Below are 13100 nucleotides of genomic sequence, written 5' to 3' on the forward strand. Positions count from 1 at the left end.
TAACCGGTGTTAATTTAGAATTTCAGTGATAGAATGTGTGCTCTGATTCTTCTCATTCAAACACCACGTTGCCATTTGTCAAAGGAGCAGAAAAAGGAATTTTTCCTTTGTTTAAAAAGATAAAGTATGTTGTTTACTTGAAAAAGCCACAGTTGAATAACATTCTATATTTGTGACTCTCTCAAATGAGATGTCATCACATCTCCACTCTTCTTTTGTAGGTGGTAAATAAAATATATTAGAACAGAAATTCAGTTTCACAGTTTCTTATAATTTATAGGGGACAAATCTTTAAAAATTAATACTCCTCCAACATTTTGACCTATTGTTTTCACTTTTTTATGGTTTGGATCTCAGGAAAAACTAACTGGGGCTGAGGAAGTATTAACCAAAAAAAATTTTTTTCTTTACAGTGTCTTTAAAGAAGTCAGTGTTCCCCAAAGCCCCCAAAAATCAAAGACAGCTCAAAACCTTCCTGAAACTCTCATGCTAGAAATGTCCTCTGCCTCAATTGGGTTGTGGGTTGTATAGGTGTATCCATTTTTCAGGTGTATCCATTTTTCAAAACAGAGCAAACTATCCTCTTCCCGTCTCTATATTTTACTGTATGTAAATCATGGCTCAATAAAAAGATTTTTTAACTTTCTACAAATCACATTTCAATATCTGTCATCAGTAATTCACTTCAGACCTGAGTTTCTTGTGGGTCAACAAGATCCTAAAGCCAGAAAGGAATCTTCCTGAACAAAGGCTACTGACACCCCTGCCCCTAAACCTCCAGAAACTTCCACCTCAAATCTTTCTTCACACTGGAATTGCCTCAGATACGAACGTCCACTCACCTCGACTGACTGAGAAGGCATTTTCAGCTTAGTGAGCTTGGCTTTGGCAGGCACTTTTAAGTCTGTTTTTTCGAAACTCTGTTGTCGGTAGTCCTCCGGCAGTGGTTTCAGTTCAGGAGACTCACTAGGAGCCTGATCTTGACCATCCATGGGCCGGACATAAGCTGTGGGCTTCTGCTGCATTGCAAGGCTTTTTGAGGGGAGGGGGGGTGGGGGGAAAGTCTGAGAAGGTGGCTGGGGAGGGGCTACCCCAAGGCTGGCAACTGCTACTGAACTGTCTTGAAGGGTCTCTTTATCATGGACCTTTACCGGTAGGTCCTTGGGAGACTTGGCCGGACAGTAGCCTTTATTGTTACTGTTACTGCTGTGAACCTTGTTGCTTCCTTGCGTCCTGGGAAGAGTCTGCTGGTTGGAATGTACAGGTGACAAAGGGGGGACTGGGGAAGGCAAAGAGAACAAAGGAGAAAGCTCCCTCTCTGGAGCTGAGTCTGTCATTGAAGCACAGTGGTCTCCATCAGCCCTGCGGTCACCCTTTTTGTGATGACTAGAGCTGTACCCCTCCTGACCAAGGCGATCTTGGGTCATGTGCTGGGTGTCCGGTGGGCCATAGCTTTTGACATGGAGACCTGGCATTGGTTCCATTCTTGGCTGCGCCATCTTTGGGTTGTGGCTAATGGTACCAATAGGAAGTGGTCCAGAGGCAGGAGTATTAATAGGCTGGTGGTGGACACTAGTGTGGAAGGAGTGAGATGGAATGCTGCTCCCCTTCTCAGGAAATGAGGGGTATCTTGGCTTTCCCAACCTATTTTCAGAAGCATCCAAGCGTTGAGGGTGGGACTTGGTACTAAGGAACTCCTTCACCTCTTCATAGTTTCCCAGCATGTTCTGTATTCGACTGGATAGCTCATCACCTTTTTCTGTCTAAAAAAAGAAAAGACAGCAGAGTTAGATATTGAGGAGGAAAAAGAGGGGGAAGAAAACCATTGTTTAGTAAACCATGTTACATAATGCCATTAGAAAAGAAACACCTCAATTTAACGTGTAACACCGAATTTAACATGCAATTTCGACTCAATTCCCCTGCTGAGAAGCCTGCCACGGACAAATATTACTAAATACAGGAGACGAACATTACAAAAGAAAACCACAAACTTTGGTAATTTTGACTTACCGAGGTCCAGAAGATTTTCATATTTTGTTTTCAAAAACGATCTCTAGGATAAGTTGTCTTATTTTCACAAGTGTGACCCTTGTTCAAACTCACTTTCATCATGAAGTCAAATATGGTGATAAATCAGACTTTCTCATATTCAAGAAATTACCTTGTAGGACTTCCCTGGTGGTGCTGTGGTTAAGAATCCACCTGCCAATGCAGGGGACACGGGTTCCAGCCATGGTCAGGGAAGATCCCACATGCTGCGGAAGCAACTAAGCCCGTGCGCTACAACTACTGAGCCTGTGCTCTAGAGCCCACACGCCACAACTACTGAGCCCGCGTGCTGCAACTACTGAAGCCCACGCGCCTAGAGCCCATGCTCCGCAACATGACAAGCCACTGCAATGAGAAGCCCGCACACCGCAACAAAGAGTAGCCCCTGCTCACCCCAACTAGAGAAAGCCCGCGCAGCAACGAAGAACCCAATGTAGCCAAAAATAAATAAAATAAATAAATTAAAAAAAAGAAAAGAAAGAAAGAAATTACCTTGTAGGGCTCTCCAAAAAGGGGAATCTTTTCAGAAAATGCCTCTTTCTCTTGGTGAGCTTCCTGGTTGCGTCTTTCCTTCTCTCTAATTCGAAGCAGGTTTCTGTCTTCATTGTACAAGCTGCTTCAGATGCCACAAAAGAACAAAAACAAAGTTTATCAGTATCCAAGCTTTGCTGTGCATACGTACACGTGTGAGGGAGGCAAGGACAGCTCAGGAAGCCTCTATGACAAGGGAGCTGGTTTAAAGAAAACCCAAGTCCCTCGTCCCACTCCTAGATTAAGGCCTCAGTCAGCTGGCCGCGACCCTCCAGCTTCGGGTCCTGGTTCTGGAAAACTAAGCGTTCACTCTGGGCTACTGGCTTCATGGCTCAGGACTGACTCCAAATGGAAGAGTCTTTTATAGTCAGTGGTGGGACTGAGACAAGATTAATGATATTTTTACTTTCGCCTTGCGAAATACAGGGTAGAGGTGGACGCTTTTCATCTGACGGAGTCAGCAGGATGTGAACTTTAAAAAGGCTGTTTTCCTGGATCAGTATTTTATATTTTGCAAGATTAAAATCCAAAGGCTTATTTCATAATTAAAAGATTACCAGGCACCCAAAACAGCATTTACTTTATTCTCAGCCTACTCTACTGGAAGAGTCTTGACATGTAAACCTGAAAAGATAACTTTTATTTCTCATTTCAAATGTCAAGGATGGGAAAATCCAATTTTAGACGTCAGCTCTGCCTACTGAGAAACTATAATCTGATTGCACTACTTAAACCACATAAAAATGTATCCTAACTCATCAGCCCCGGCACCAAAGGGGTTAAAAATGCATCTACTGGCAAACAAATCACGAAGCTGGAAACCCAAAAGAGTGCAGTTTTAGCATGCAAACCAAAAGTGGGCTTGCCTTAGGTCAGCAACTCGGGCCACGCCCTCCCAACCCCGACATGTGATATGTAACAATAATGAAAATAAGAACTATTAAGATTTTTGTCCTCATAGACTTGCTTTAGAGTATCTATTGAATCTTTCCCCCCAACATTATGTGAATAAATTGGAAAATATTCAACTGTTTCTCCAAGGCTCTATGTACCTTAGAAATTCTAGCCCTGATGTCAGACACGCTCCCCCACCCCTTTCCCGGCACCTAGGCCCTCTCAATTTCTCTGACTTCCTCTGACAAGAGCCTACTTACTGGTCTCCCTGCCTCCACATCTTGTCCCTCTAATTTAGCCTTCTCAAGGAGAGAAATCCGATCTAAGGCTCTGGTTCTCATGTCACCATCCGTATTTTAAAATAATCAGCATTCAATGGCTCTTTGCTACTGCAGAATAAACTCTCAACCCTTGCTTTGGCATTAAAATTCCCCCATAATCTAGCACAGACCTACCCTAGAAATTACCTTCCTGTCTCCCTGCAGGCCTACCATATGCATTCTACCTAACAGTCATGTCCATTCCCCAAACACACCCGGTAAAGGGCAGCCTCTTGCTCTAACCCACCCCCACCCCAGACCCCCCTTTTACTGAAAGATAACCATTCTTCCAGGACCAGTTTACCTACAAAACTCCCTCAAACCACCTCTGTATTTCAGTCATGCCAGACCACTCCCTGCTTCTCGGTGATATCCTGGACTTCGATGCTTTCAGTCTAATCACACGGAATTTCCTCTCCGTCTCTCTCAACCACATACTCCTATCCCCGATTTTCAGCTACCAGCGAAGATCGGGAGTGATTCCAATTTCACCCACTCTAAAGACTTTCTCAAATCCACCTGACTTAATATACTGATTGGTTCTCTCCCCTTCTCCCCTTTCACCTTAAATGTCAAGCCCATCATAATAGAACCTCTCATATTTTTCTGCCTCCTGGTGCTAAAGCATGGTACTTTGCATAGAAGCTAAACAGTAAATGTTTTTTAATTTAAAAACAGCCACTATGCTTACAGTATATCACCTGTAATTTTTTAATTTAACTCTGAAAGACATGGTGTGCAAAAACAGTTTTTTAAAAATTATAATCATCTAAAAAATGAATGTCTGCTATTTCCATAGCCCTTCAATCCACAGGTTGTGGGAAGCGGGGAGGTGTGTGTGTGTGTGTGTGTGTGCAGGAGGCTAAGCTACCCTGTTGAATTCACTGGGATGTAGTAAAGAATTACCTGTTTAGATCACCATAGCAAAAACTTTTCCTAGATGACGGGTATCTTGATATCAGATTTTAAGAGAACAGCAAAGTGAACATTTATGTTAGTCAACATACTAAAAACACTTAGGAAAAACTAAAACAGAAACTGGCTTATGAAGTCTTCTTTAAGAAGTCTGAATCTCACACATTTCACACAGACTTATTTCTAGTTGACAGCAGCACAATGGACCTGTTGATCACTCAAGAATTCCTTTCAATTGTTTTATGATTTTGGTAATTCTTTTTGTTTTTTAATTTATTTATTTTTGGCTGCGTTGGGTCTTCGTTCTGCACGTGGGCTTTCTCTAGTTGTGGCGAGTGGGGGCTACTCTTCATTGCGGTACAAGAGCTTCTCATTGCACTGGCTTCTCTTGTTGCGGAGCACAGGCTCTAGGCACGTGGGCTTCAGTAGTTGTGGCTCACAGGCTCAGTAGTTGTCGCTCGCAGGCTCCAGAGCGCAGGCTCAGTAGTTGTGGCACACAGGCTTAGTTGCTCCACGGCACGTCTGATCTTCATGGACCAGGTCTAGAACACGCATGCCCTGCATTGGCAGGTGGATTCTTAACTACTGCACCACCAGGGAAGCCCCAATTTTGGTAATTCTTGTTGACTCAAAACACACACACACACAATGTGTAACATTAACATCCAACCATGGGAGTCAAAAAAGAGGGTTGATCAGGAAATAATTTTTTCCCTTCAAACTTGCTTCACAGCCACTTTGTTTGCAGGGAGGGGTAGGGCACGCAACCGTCCTCTAAGCAACTTGAACTCCCAAGCTTCTCTTTTGCAAAGCTACCTGGTACAGACAGCCCACACAGGATGCACATAGAAGGGGAAGCTGCTTTGCAAGGGTGTCTGCTCTGCTAGTCTCACCACAAAGGGAGTTCTCCCTTGTCTGTTCCTGCTGGTTATGTCAATGGAGTTTCTATAGCTTGACTGCTTGCTGAATGTTCCTGGCCTATGGCTCTGCTTTAAGAGGCAGAGTTCTGCCCACTTCCAAGTAATCGCTACCTTTCCCTCAGAAAGGGCACCCCAAATGGCAAAATTCTCAGTCTCAGACTGAAAAGCGAGAGTGTGTAACAGTAGCATCTCAACTATCAGGCTGCTCGGGGTCCTTGCTTAACTTTCCTGTCAACTGCACACACATTTAAGAAAAGCTACAGTGGTTTTAAAATTACTAAAGTATTTCTAAATCGATCAGCTCGGCCTTGTCTCAGCATCAGTTAGGCTTTAGCACACTTCTAGATTTTTATTCCAAAATAATCAAAGCTGCTACAAAAATAATGAGAAGAAGCCAATTTTACGAAATTCCCAACACTGGCTTACTGCTTTGGGATTCAAAACTTGAGGCACAGGCCTCCTACCGGGCAGGAATTCTACTAAATTAAGGATTCTGCTTAATTAAAGATCTGACTTCATTAGTTTAAAAAAAAAAAAAAAAGTTTAAAAGCCACACCCAGATTTCACTGGCAGACATATGTAATATTATACCAATTCTGAAATGAGCTTTGAGTGTATTTTTTTTTCTTATTCACCATCACCCTTCAATTGAGAAACCCAAAAATAGTGAGGTGAGGAAAAGATATCACAAGTGTCACTGGTAGGATGAGTTTTATGAGGCCTAAACTTGGTGAGAGAAACTCACTTTCACCCACACTGTCTGCTGGGCAACTCCCTCTTGGGTCTCACTCACCAAGGCCCCTGGGCAGGGCAGAAGGCGGCAGAAGAAACAGGAAGTGACCAGTCCAAGCCCCAGGATGATGACATAGGATAAGCTGTGAGCCCTCATTCTTCTAGGCTGTCTACCTTCTCCTTGCAACTAACAGGGTTTTGCCGGTCATACTGGGCAGCTTTCTGGTTTATTTGGCTTTTACTTATTATTAAGTTTACAATGGCTTAAGGAATGGTTTGTTAAAGTATCAGGCAAATTTTTTCATGATCTTTTTCTTGGTTCCATTTTGAAATCAGGAAAAACATTTTAAAAACATTAACACAATTAGTAGCATGAGTAAACCATTGTTCAGCCTCTTACACACCACTGTTGTTTTTAAACCAAGGTATAAGCAAGGAGGGGGTGGATGGAAGAATTTTAAATGAGGGGACTTTAGGAAGCAGTAAATGTCCTACTGATTCGTAAACTCTGTAATTACCTTTGAATAATTACAAGTTGACAACCACTTCTCTTAATTAAAGGTGGCAGTTTTTCCTCTGGTATGAAGGAAAAAAAGCATTCCTGCTCTCACAGGATAACCTCACCCCAACATCAGGCTTGTCAGACTTTGTCACTGTTCACAGAGAGTGAGTTACAGTTGACCCTCCATGTCTGGAGATGTGGAACTCACAGACTTGGAAGGACCATACTAGGCCATTTCATATGAGGGATTTGAACATCCACGGATTTTGATGTCAGCAGCAGTCCTGGAACCAGTCCCCTGCAGGTACCAAGGGACGGCTGTACAAGTTCTCCTTCACTGATTTCTACATGGCTCTTTGCATTAGATAAGAGGTTCTCAAACTTCAGTGAGCATCGAAGCACCTGGAGGACTTGTTCAAACACAGATCATAGAGACCTGCCCCCAGGGTTTCTGATTCAATCAGATGTGGCACCTGATATTTGAATGTTAAACAAGTTTCTAGGTGGTTCTGAAGAGTACAAGAGAGCACAGTCTTTGGGGGCTGTATGGATCGCTTTAGGCTTACCAAGAAACAATAGCAATTATGAGAGCAGCAGAGCCAAGGACAGCCCCCACTTGGCACCTGCAAATCAGTGGGGACAGCTTTAGGCAAATCACATCAGCCTCCTATTTAATATTCACAACTACTCTGTGAGAGGGAGATGATTAATCCCGTTTCCCGGGTGAAAAAAAATAAGGCTCAGTGATCAACTTGCTATTAAATGGTAGACCTGAAAATTCAAGTGCAAGCCGCCTGACACCAAAGCTTCCGTTCTGAGTCACAGTTCGGTGGCTAGTAAAGCTTTCAGGCTATATTAAATAGAACAAACAAAGAAGGCATGCTAAAATGTGCTAATTTACAATCACTCATAATTGCTTATAATCCCTTAGTCTTAAAGAGGTACACATCGACAATTCAGGTATTATCCCTGCCAGCAGAGCATCTCAGAGTCATAAAACACATGTTCCCTTAAATGTATCCATACAGGTCTGTCCCTGCCCATGGACCCAACAGAAGGCCCTCTTAACTGGGGGTGGGAGTGGGGGGTGGGAGGGGAGGGGCATGACAGCATGAAGTTGCTCTTCAAATTATAAAAGCTATGCTACAATTCTTATGTTAGAGCCTTTTTTAAGTTTACAGATTTAAGGTCACTGACCCCAAAATACCCTCTAGATTCACAAGTCATCTCTAATGTGCTAAGGGGCTCTTCATGTTAATTTCTTTCAAGAACAGGCTATAAATAAACTTGCACTAAAGTAGCCATTATATGCCCATACTGGGCTCCACTCCCATTAACTTCTGGCTGGCTGACCTAGGCTATGTTCCTAGGGCCTCAGTGCCAGCTTTCTGGTCAGCCCAGGAGTCCCCACCTGGGGGAGGGGGGGTGGTGGACAAGTCACATGGTGATGTGAAGCAGCTGGCTGCATTCAAAAACAAGTCCACGTGCTGACGTGCCCCCCCCAGGGAGGGGGGGCGGGTGCAAACTCGGACCACCCAGCAGACATCCATACGTTCCACCAAAAGTGTGCAAAAATACTTTTAGATAGGGAATAACTTTACTTTGCAGTAGGCAGGTTCTTGCTTTTGGATCATATACTACTGTCCACCATCTGCAAGTTTCAACACCGATGGCTCGGAAAGATTTCTGCAAAATACATCAAACCACCTCCTCTACCACATTTTTTTTTTTAATTATTATTAAGTGAACTAGAAAGACCCATGGGGGAAACCACAGGCTTCAATTTCCAGTGCCTGATGAGAGAGAGCAGTGACATATGAGACTCACAAGCCATTACTAAGGTGGGCTGCGCCACAGATGTTTTCACTGACGGAATTCCACCACTCTCCATCAGCATCACGGGAGCCTGAACAAAGCTTGGAAAGCTAAAACCTGCCCGGGTGCGCTCGCTTTCAGAGAGGTGGTGAAACTCCTGAGGAATTCAGAACTGCCCAGTCAGCCCCTGAATGCAGTCGTCTGGTCAACCCCATGCTGGGGCCTGTCAGGCCACATTTACTCCCACTTTTCAAATGCTTCTCCTTGGGCCCATGCATTAGAGCATTGAGATAAAATGAAGAAATCACAGCTCTGTAAGGATTAGTGAGAGTGATCCCCCTTTTTCTCCTTCCCCTGCACCAGAAAAGGAAAGAGCCTATGTGGAAGGAGGGGAAGGAAGGCCCAAGTTGGGCTTGGGATGTGGGGGGGCGTGCTGGCTCTGCTATCATCTGGCTGTAAGCACCTTCCCCAGGCTGAGCCCAAGGGCCCTGCTGCTAATCTAGGTTAGTCATGCAGGATCCCCGAATGCCACCAGGCGCTTCCATGGCAACTCAGCCCACAGGGCAGGCTGTGCACAGCTGACTACCCATTTATCACCCTTGACTGGTCACTTTGCACAGACCTTCCTCTGATGGATGTGACCGACTCAAGTTTAAAAGTTAAATTCTCTCTCGGAGGACAGAGTGCAATTTCTCCTGTGTAGTTATTTTCATGGGCATGCAAGAGACATTTGGCGGGAAGGACAGGGTAAATCCTGAAATCGACAGGGTGCATTAATTCTCGAAAAGAACGAGTCTTTCCACTGTTTTAGCAGCACTATGCCATTCTGGTTTGAATGTACAAAGGATAGAGCAAAACATAAAACTCATAAGTCTGTTCACAAAAGATAGGCAACTCTGGATTAGAGAGTGGAGACATACGTCACAAAGTGACAGAGGCAAAAGGACAGCAGGCTTGGGTGATTATTCGTCACGCAAGTGACTTTTTTAGTTTGGAAGCCACCCCTGTTGACTTTTTAAGTCCATCTTCTGGCCTTTGTTTCTATGTCCTCTACTCCTACAATCCGGGGATCAGAGAACATTTTGCACATTGGCTTTATGAAAAAATGTCCAACTTTTTTTTGTCATTAAACCGTATCACTCATAAATGCATTTTAAAATGAGAAACCAAAGTGGCTCCATGTTTGAAGGCAGAAGAAATGTTGCTTCAAAGAATGGAAAATGTTTTCAGCTCCCGCTCTGTGCACGTGAAAGAATTCACAACCGGCTTTCTCATGATAAAAATCACTCAGCTAAATCTTTCAAGGGTATCACCTTCATTACCTGCCCCACCACTTAACACACACAATAAATATACAGAAAACATCACTTAATCCTAAAACAAAATCTAATATGATATAAAAAATAAATACCAGCCAAAGCGAAATGACAAAATAGCAGTATGTCACAGGTGTTTTCGTGGAGGAGCTCCTAAAGGATCATCTCTAACAGCTCTCTCTGCTACTCACTTCTGCTTGCCACAAAATGCTCAGCCTCATTAAAATACCAGAAGAGTTGTGACTCCATTTTGCAAAATTCAATCAACCTTTAAGATATTTCATATACCTTAAAGGCATACTATGAGTTTTAAATTGAAACAGCCTCTACCTGGGCAAGCTTGGGGGGAAAAAAGTGAGTCACTTCACTTTTAACGAGAGACATGCTAATTTACTTTTCAAAATGAATCTGCCAGGTCCTCTGCAGGCATATTAATGTGGAGCAAAGGTCTGAAAGGATATACTTTACAAAAATCTATCAAGAAGGAGCACCAGATCAGGGTGGAGGGAGTAGGTGGTAGTTTGGTGGTTTAGGGAGTTTCTTGCTTTAAAATTCTGTTTTAATGTGCTTTTCACAAGGAAGTATTCATTCATTATTTGTGTAGTTAAATGTTCTAATTAAAACCAAAAGAAATAGCCTCATATCCATATAACAGTATCAAGATCAGGGGTAAAGAAATATTGGGGTGTTGCTCATTTTGGCAATAACTCTCATTAGAACCTCTGAAAATTGATTTTGGACCCTGAACTCAAGTCTTAGATCGTTGCTAAATAATAATTATAGACCCACCTTCATAAAACTGCATTGAAGACTATGTTCCAAAGTTCAAACACCAGCAGCTGCTGTTTTTTAATTGGAGTAGTCTCACTATAACCCATTTTGTTCTTCTTAATAAATCACATAGGGAATTCTCTGGCAGTCCAGTGGTTAGGACTCCCCGCTTTCACTGCTGATAGCCTGGGTTCAATCCCTGGTCGGGGAACTAAGATCCATCCCTCAAGCCTCGTGGCAAGGCCAAAAAATAAAAAAACAAAAATAATTTTTCTAATCATATAAATATATTTTGAGGGGCATTTTTTTTGCCCTATAGATGGAAAAGCACAAGAACTTGTCCTCTCACTACTTGGTCTTAGAGGGGACATGGGGGAAACGGTGTGGGTGGGGATACACAGCCCCAACAAAAGTGGGATGAGGGGGAAGGAGACGAATGAGCTAATGCATTCCCATGTGCAGTACCCCAAGTCCTGTGCCTTCCAAACACATTTTAAAAAACAGAAAACTAGTACTGACGGAAGAAGGCCATCACGCCAATGACAATTACACAAACCACACCAGGGAGAAGAAATCACTCCCACTCTCAAAGATTTTGATGATGCACATAGCTGGCAGTTAGTAAAGTATTTGTTTTTAATGTTATTTGAAATGAGAACGTCTTATTGTTACTGCCAAATTCCAGAAAACTTAGTCTCTGAGAAGGGTTCCCTAAAATGCTGACAGTACTCACCTGCAGTTAACTGAAAGGACAAAGAAGTTACTCACCGCAGTGGAAACAGGATCACTAGAGATAAATCTACCCCCTGACTAGTTATTTACATCTCCCCCTTTAGTTATACAGACCCCTGATGATCACAGCCACCTTGCCTCTGACGGCCTGCTGGTTGGCAGTACCCATTTGGCACCCATCAGAAACACAGGTAGGAGATGTTGGCTCTTCCTGCAAGTCTGGTCTGTACTAGGATCAACCAGAGCTCTGGCCTCATTCCCAGGCCATTCTTCTTGCACACTCAACTGACCATGAAGGACCACATCACATACCTATAAAATAATGAGGCTGGTGAAAGTCTGTATCATTACAGGCACAAATTAAAAGAATGCTGCGGTCACAAACTAGGAAAGAATGTAGACAAGCAAGCTTAAAGTTTTGTTTGCTTGTTTTTAATGCTTGCCTCATTTAATTCATACTCAACTTTAAAAAAATGTTTGGGGCATTAAATCAATTAAGCATCCAAAATTCAAATGTTGTGTGGACTTCCTCACTTCTCCTCATCCTGGGCTATGCGCTCCACAAAGCTGCCTCTTTCTAAAAATCATGAATCTGATCTTGTCATTCACCCATTTGATAAGGCTTCCAAGTTCCCTGCTGCCTACAGGATTAAAGCTGAGGGGTAGGTGTGCCAAGCAACCCTTCACCACCTGGCTTCCACTTACCCCTCAACCCTCATGGACACAAACCCTTTTCCGCCCACTCCCTCACCTCTCAACCCTCTGAACACAAGGAACTGGGAGAAAGCACAACCCTCCTCTCTCTGCTAGTTCCCTGATGAACTCCTAAATTGACTTTCAAAGCCATCCAAAACATCACTGCCTCTAGCCTCGACCTCCACTCTCACCTTCCATCTCCTGCTGTGAATGATTTCTTTCTCTGGGATACCTCTGTTCTTGCCAATCTGCCCATGTTTACATTTACAAAAACAAGATGAACTGTATACGTGCCTACAGATTTCCCTGGTTAGACTGTGAGCTCCTTAAGGACAAGGACTATTCCTGAGAGCTTAGCAAATAGTGATGCTTACTTAATACACGTCTTTGACTAAAACGATTATATTCTGGCATTACTCAATTGCAAACAATCCAGAATTCTGCAGAATTCTGCCAGCCTTATTTATTATTTGATGACAAAATATGATTCACTGTCTGATACCTAAAACCGTTTTTACCAGACTGTTGTACCCATCAAATGACTCAAACCTAGAAGGAAGCTGACATCATTTTTCCTAGGTCAGCCATGAAAGCTGCCTCAGCTAACGCCGCATGTTTATCAGTTAATGTTACAGGTTTTATTCTTCAACTAATCATGAAAGCATACTACACCAAAGGAAAAAAAAAAAGTTTGGGTAACATTTATAGCAAATACACATTTAATTTCAAATCAACAAGATTCAGAACAATATTAATAAGCTGTCTCTAGGAGTAAAACTTCAGCAACAAAACTCCCACAATGAAAAATCTCTCTGTGCTGCTGTAAATGCATCGTGGGAAAAACAAAGAAAATACAAGATCTAGAGAAATAATTTTAAAATGCAAATCAGATTATGTGGCTCCT

At 42.9% G+C, this 13100-nt stretch overlaps 1 protein-coding gene across 5 annotated transcripts in view; it reads right to left on the reverse strand.

The window, feature by feature from the left end:
- AFF1 (ALF transcription elongation factor 1) overlaps positions 1–13100 on the reverse strand; it is a 208209-nt gene that overhangs the window by 89267 nt on the left and 105842 nt on the right. For 3 of the 5 annotated variants that reach the window (XM_082653067.1, XM_082653066.1, XM_082653069.1), the window contains 2 exons: positions 2545–2665; positions 843–1763 (listed from right to left, as the gene is read on the reverse strand). In XM_082653067.1, the coding sequence (XP_082509193.1) occupies positions 843–1763; positions 2545–2665 (1042 nt within the window). Of the gene's footprint in view, positions 1–842; positions 1764–2544; positions 2669–13100 lie in introns of those variants that run through there. The other 2 variants (XM_082653068.1, XM_082653070.1) reach the window with 2 other exon arrangements.

This window comes from Grampus griseus (genome assembly GCF_964374135.1).
Source record: "Grampus griseus genome assembly, chromosome: 4".
Classification (NCBI taxonomy): domain Eukaryota; kingdom Metazoa; phylum Chordata; class Mammalia; order Artiodactyla; family Delphinidae; genus Grampus; species Grampus griseus.